The sequence below is a fragment of the Pinus tabuliformis genome, chromosome 1_1 (assembly GCF_031772625.1).
Source record: "Pinus tabuliformis cultivar Carrire ecotype Pingquan chromosome 1_1, CPIR1, whole genome shotgun sequence".
In the NCBI taxonomy this organism is placed as follows: domain Eukaryota; kingdom Viridiplantae; phylum Streptophyta; class Pinopsida; order Pinales; family Pinaceae; genus Pinus; species Pinus tabuliformis.
Genome location: NC_142297.1, coordinates 405,088,663 through 405,096,047, shown reverse-complemented (window position 1 = coordinate 405,096,047; position 7,385 = coordinate 405,088,663). Strand labels below are relative to the sequence as shown.

The following is a 7,385-nucleotide window of genomic DNA, read 5'->3' as shown; positions in this document are numbered from 1 at the left end:
TTGCATTAATTAGCTCTTTCCACAGATCCATTGTTTCATTCATGAAATTGGTTTAGGAGGTCCTTCATTCAATTTACAATCTAAATATTTATTCATTTTGTTTGGTAACACCTATTATCTTTTATAGTACCTATATCTTGATGCATTATCTTCCCAACCTCCTTTATGTCCACTTAATATTTTCTTACCATAAGTCATGATCCAATCACATTTTCTCTTGTGTAAACCATAAATTTTGACATCTTATATATTATGTTCCCTAAAATAATATATTCTAACACAATTTAATATTCATACATGTAAACATAACCTCCCTTATCCTTGCATGAAATAATGATATATTACATATATAGAGTTTCTTCATTAAAAAAAAAAATATATCATTTCCTTCCTCTATTTACCCATTCACAAAGTCCTTAAGTATTTCTTTTTTAAATTCCCCCGTAAAGTATAAAAATCCTTATTCACAAGTTCCATATCATCCCACTTAAATCCTTACCAATATTAAACCAGCTATATTCTTTCAAAGCGAGAGTAATTCCTACAAATATTCTTATTTAAAAAAGTAAAATAACAAATACTAAAAGAAATACCAATGTTTCATTCACTTTTTTGTGAATGTTTTATTTTTATTTTTATTTTTTTCTTTCTTTAACTTTATTTATCTTCCAACTTTTCTTTAATACCTGCAATCCTATGTTTTTTTATGACGACCTTAACCATGACTTCCTCTTTTTATATTTATATAAATATAAATTCTATAATTTTAAATTTTAATGGTAAGGAATTTAAAATATTATTATAATGGCATATCCCTTGTGTTAATGAATTTCAATTTATGTTATCAGGTCATGCCCATGTGAAGACTCCTCCTAAGCCAGCGCTTGCAATTTCATACCTTTTTTTAAAATTTCCTTCATGCGTTCGGTCTCCTTTTTTTGGTATTATGCCTCTAAACTCTTCTGCCTTGACTTAGTCGTTCCAAAGGATTGGCCACTTCCATGGAAAAGGAAACATCTCGGTTGGATCAAGGAAACTTTGCGAGGTGGTAATGTGACGTGAAACCATTGAATAATGACATGCGACGTTCTCTGGTTGGATTTATAGGCAATGAATACAAACCAGAAAGGTGTTATCTCGCCCAAATCATCTTGGTTGGATTTAATAAATAAATAAAAAATCTCCACTAGTAAGTCTAAAACCGGTGGCAGTAGGAAGAAACGTAATGTGACACGGCAAAATATTGAAAATAACCCACAAAACAACAAAGGGTACTATCATCTTGGTGGGAAAAAAGAGAGCACGCCTAGTAAGTCAAATACAAGTGGCTCTGACGGCAAGAATTCTAATCCAACACGGCTATATAATGAAAACAAAAAAATCAGAGTTGTACAATGGTGTTGGGTAACAAATATGAGGTTTTCTAATGTGTATTAAATGAGTAAGGGCTATATATATTTATTTTTAAATAATTTTTATGTTAAAATTTAAGTGGGTATATACATCCTAGCTAATTTAATATTCATTAACAAATTATATATTTTGAGCGATGGTTAGGCTACCTATAACAAGTTAGTTACATATTTTTAGTTGTGGGTGGGCTACCTATTTTTAGCGGGTGGTGGGCTATATGGAGTGAATACAGACAAGAAATGGAATCATCTTAGTTGGACGAAAGGGACTAGACGAAGTAAGTCAAACACAGGCGGCTTGACAGCAGGAAGCATTGTAATGGTACACAGCTATATATTGAATGCAAACCACAAACGTCTTTGTCAAATTTGCAGGCAGGGATATCATCTTGGTTGATTAAAGAGACTTCGCCTTGCATTTGGCATGTAGAACTCTATGATTGACTATTGCTTCTCGCCCATCGCTGCGCGAGCATATAAAGAACGTCAGAAACTCTGGAATCGAATGAAACTGGAGACGCCCAAATGCTGCGAGTAGGTAGCAAAAGTCGGGGAAGCAATTTGGAGACGGGATGGACAGCGAAGCGCGCATTCTTAATGCTTTCATGCATCTTCCATCTTATTTTATATTTTCTTGTATAACGCAGCATACCTATACGTGGCACATGCTAAATATGCCACCGACAAAACTCCCCATGCCTCCGTTGTTGCAGAAACAGGATGTGTCCATCTAAAGTTGCTTAAAAGGCAAGACCTTTACCTCCAAGGCTCGGCTCCCTCTCTCAATTTCTCAATCTTTGTATTATAAGTAGTTTTCTCTTTTATAACGCCGAACATCCAGTCACACTCTAGTCAAATTTACAATATCTTGTAAAAATCATACAACTTAAAGAGAGTTTATTTTTAAGACAATCAAAGATTGCAACGGTGTTTTTATGCATTTTTTGGGGGATTATGGTGTCCATATGGTTTATTAATCACCTATTACGGTACGAGCATTTCAGGTGTGGGTTTCTTCATGTTAGAAAAATATTTTTCATACTTTTATTTTTTAGGTTAATTCTTTTTTATAGGAAAAGTATTTGTTGTAGAAAGATATTCTTTTGTGAAAGAGATAAACTAGAATATATAGGGTTTTTTATTTTCAAAAAAGGAGGGTTAGGTCAAGCATATTCACATAATAACCTACCAATATGTTAGTAGGGGTGATTAGTTAATAAGTGAAGTATAAAATAAAATTATGTTAATACGAACTCCGCTATTTTACACTATGAGCAGGATAAAAGTTCACTTTTTAGAAATCATACGTAAATCATTGTTTACGCTGTGGTTTTGCTTATTCATTCACCACTCAATAAATAAAATGTTTATATTTCCTTATATAATCACTCGTTATTACAATTAAATATAATTTCCTTTATTTCTCTATAATATGGTTTTTAAAAATGAACCATCTTTACAACATGAGCTTTCAAACACTTCATAGAAAAATAAGTATAAAATCAAAAGGCTCCTACATTTGCTTCTATCCTAATATACCTCCCCTCAGATAATTATAAAACTCTATTTAATGATAGATTTATCTCATTGTATATCTTAATAAATATAAACTTATTTAATTAATAAATATAAAATAAAATAATTAAAAATAAATATATTAAATTAAATATATTTTATTATAATTTTTTTTTATAATTAAATGTTTTGAATTTCATATTTTTCCCATTTAATTTCTTCAAATTAAACAAACCATAAACACATTTACAATTCCAATAATACATATTGACATAATCACAAATTATCGAGGAAGGCTGACCGTTTCCTGTAGATTATAAAAACACCGAATTACTCTTGAAATTATTACAATCTCCCAAAAGATAAGTCGGTAAACGCACTCTGTTTTTTTCTCAGTCCCGCACTAATATTGCAAAGTGTTTGGATCAACGCAACTTGTTCCTCCCGCCGCAGCCGCCGCCGCCCCCCAAGTCCGTGAGGAGCCACGCCGACCGGGCGCTCCTGCAATCGGAGATGCTGGGCGCGACGTCTCCTAGCTTTTTGCCTGTTCCAAACATCTTCGTGTTTGGATTCAACACATACTATCCCTCTCCCTCTCCTCATGAGGTCCTTGATGAGTCACGTGGACCATCCTTCCCTGCAACCGGAAAGAGGCTAGGCGCGAGCGCTCCAAGCTTCTGCTTTTCAAGCTCTGAAATAAAATGTGACACACAATATCCTATCGAGAGTAGCAAAGGACTAGTGCTAAGTTGCGGGAAGTCAGTAAGAACTGCAAAGGGCTGTGATTTCAACCAGACGAAGAGATCGAAAAAAATATGGAGGTTCAGCGCCCGTACCCAATGTCTCCCATGCATCTTCAATCTATTCTCATTTTTCTGTGTATCGCGGGACGACTATACTCGGCCATTGCTATACCTTCCATATCGACCTCCGCATTCTCCTCACACGCTACTTATGCTACTGATCTATTTGTATCCGCACCCCCATCGGCCTCAACTGGTAACCACAATAACCCTATTGTTTTCGTAAACCATCACCGGCCTGATGTAGGAAAAACCTTTGCCAGTCACCTCTCCCGCACCCTAATTTCCAATGGACTGCGACTTGGCACCATTGAAACCGCTTCCTTGCACATTGCAATTTTCTCTAAGAATTACGCCAAGTCCAGTTTTTGTCTAAATGAGCTTCGGATTATGTTGAAATCGGGAATACCTGTTATTCCCCTTTTTTACGATGTCAATCCTTCGGATTTTGAGTGCCATGAAATGTATGGTCCAGTCCTGCGGATGTTCCGGTGGACGGTAGTCAAGAACGGAGTTCTGTACGACGAAGATCTGCGCATGCTGGAAGAGGAGAAAACATTTGATGCCCAAAGTTGTCAAGAAAGGCCGCGGTACGATCCAAAGACAGTTACAGAATGGAGGAAGGCTCTTTTTGACGCTTCAGGGTTATGCGGTTTCGAGCTGGCAACCTATAATGGGTGAGAACTCCGACCCTTAAATTTTTTGGATTAGTTAGGTACATGAACCTAGAATCAATTTAGTTTTACATTTATTTTTTTGATAAATTGAGAATTAAAAGATGAATCCCATGAAAACATCTTAATAGGACGCTGAAGGAGACCTGTACTTTTTTTTAATATGGTAGTGATACATAGTATACAACGTAGTTGCAAAGGAATAGTTTCTATCATTTTTAAAACTTGTTTTCTTTTATTTGAGTTTATGGGAAATTGGGAATGGATATGAAATGAACGTAAGTGGTTGAGAAGGGTTTTCAAAGACAGTTTTGAAGTTAATGAAAAGGGAGTTTCGGAACATTTTAGATGGAGTTGCTGGTATAAGGAGTTTAAGTCTTTTATTTTACATGAAACATTGTTTTGCTGTTAATTTCTAAAGTCTTTTATGAGAAAACCATATAACTATTTAAAAACCCTAATTCCTATTTTTGAAATAGCCACCCTATAATGAAGAATACACGTGGATTGGCATTTGGTATCAGGTTGTATTATGAGTAGTGTTTTGAGTCTTGTGTTAGTGAACAATGCTCCAAGTCTTGTGTGAGGAGGGATAAGTTGTGTAGAGTAGTCGAAATCGAGTGAGGGCTGAGACACATTGAAGAGTCAAGAGGCGAGTGAAGCATATTTAGGACTATTATGAGCAATGCACTATTAGAAACAACATTTAGCATTGTAATAAGAAATGTGAGAATATGTGATAATCTAGTGTTTTCCATGGATGCTTGTCCACTAAATTATGACGCGTGATTTCTTGTAGTTTTGTCAAAACTATGGCATGGTTTCTTAAATTCAGTTGTGTGGTTTTACTATTTTAATTTCATGTGAGATCTACAAAAGCCTTATTGTAATAGCTTATAGCTTATTACTGGACCTGTTTGAAGTTTTTTCTAGGTTTAGTTATAGAGATTAGTGGGTGAACTTTGTTACTTGTAACTTGTTAAACAAATAAATATGATGAAGTAGAGTTGTCCAAGATTGACCTCAAAATTTGATTGAAGTTAATTTTTTATATTAAAATCTGAGGCATTGCTAGGATGCGAAAGGGTTTAGGAATTTCTTACATTTTGAATGGAATAAATACTAGATTCCAAACATTGCGAGGAGGTAGAACATTCTAGTGGTGTGTTTATGAATCATGAATGGATTATGGACATTTATAAGTGGTACATTCAAGCAAGTTACAAATTGAAATATTGTATATATCAATAAACCATCCACTCTAGGGTCATACCTTATATGTATCATTATCTAGATACATTATAGTGTAGACTACTTTTTTGTACTTTTTAATATATATATATAGTAATTCCCAAAGTGGCCTTTCTTACAAATTTGGGGAAAACTTCTAGCCATTTTATACATTGACATCCATGTAAAGAAGTAATTCATCTCATTTGAACTCTAGATCTATCATGTGTGGAGAAGGATCAAGTCCCTTTAAGTGAAAAATTTGTTTAGATTGAAAAATATTAAGGAAATGTGGGTGCCTCAAGGATTTTGATCCCTCTCAATGCATGATAAATGTAGTGCAAAGGGGATTTACACTGACAGACAAACACAAACCTCTTTACAAATTAGGAAAAATATCCTATAATCCATTTAACAGTGATGGGTTAAAAAAAAGTTAAATTTATCTTTACGTTACCACCACAACTAAATCCTATATATATATATATATAACATGTTTTTCCAATGAAAAAATCCATGTAAATATATTTACAGAAATAGAATATGTTCTTAGATGTTGTAAAACATTAATGTTTGCATTATAAGGCATGTAGCATATAACATTTGTAACTATCCCTTTTATATATGAATGAGTAGAACCTTGATATATGATAACAATACTCTCTTACTTCCCAAACAATAAATTGGTTCCTCTCATTTCTTTTAGAAATTACATCTCTTTTTTAATCATTAAAAATGTATCAATGACCATTTCCTATTTGTTTAATTCACTATCCATGAGATATACACGAAATGTAACTTAGAAAATGTTAGAAAATGTTGTATAAGTAAAATTTATATTTATGGATTGTGTAAATATTCATTTTGTCCTTGATAATTCTTGAATACTTTCCAAACCTCTGCATCCAACTCTAACCCTTTTTTTTATAAACCATCTATTATCTTACTTATATCCTTATAGATGTGTTCACAGGAAGTATGAGTGAAGGTGGAATGTAAAGGAATAACATCAAGAAATAAAGATTTGACCATGAAATATCTCAGGTTTGACTCTTGTTTCATAAACTAAATTTGAAGGCGTGAATCCTGAAATATTTGAATATGTGTTACTCCATTTTCATCCGCTAACATCATAACCAATTTGAGTGCCTTTAATTCATAAAAGCTATTTGATTCTTTTCCAACTTTAGCTTTGAAAAATATACTATGGAATGTATAAAAATGAAGGATTAATCTTTTCCCACCCATAGAAGGGGTTCCCTAAGAAGCATCAACAAAGAATGCCCATGGAAACCATGTGTTAATTGCTTCTTGAGTTGGTTGTATTACTTTTTGTTTTTCCTAAATTTGAGGAACTGTAGATAATATATTTAAGCATTGGAAAACACATTTCATAGGAAAAGTACCCCTATCTTCGATCAATTTTAAGTTCCCAACAAACCATACACCCTAAGAAATTGTTAAAAGGAGAGATCTATAGATTTTGGTTTCCCTATTAGTGCACCAACTTCTGAAAACATTTTCTATATTTTTCATTTCCCAAGAATTTTTCAATCTTATCAATCATTCTTCATCACTCCAAACTCGTTTTGTAATTTAGAAAGATAGAAATAGATTCTTCATCTTGTTTTCAAGGAAAACATTATCTAGGTCCCACAAAATTTTGCTCTACAAAATATCCAAGATTAAAGCTTTATTATTCAATAGTAGCCACATGAATATTTTAGATTTTGCTAGGCACTTAAAATTTC

The 7,385-nt window shown here is 33.4% G+C and overlaps 1 protein-coding gene across 1 annotated transcript in view; it reads left to right on the top strand.

Annotated features, from left to right (window-relative positions):
- The first annotated feature begins 3,069 nt into the window (after positions 1-3,069).
- The window catches only part of LOC149213388 (uncharacterized), a 29,123-nt gene continuing 24,807 nt past the window's right edge, over positions 3,070-7,385 (top strand). The window contains exon 1 of the mRNA XM_089390748.1: positions 3,070-4,407. Coding sequence (XP_089246874.1) covers positions 3,743-4,407 — 665 coding nt within the window. The 5' untranslated portion in view covers positions 3,070-3,742. The remainder of the gene's footprint in view (positions 4,408-7,385) is intronic.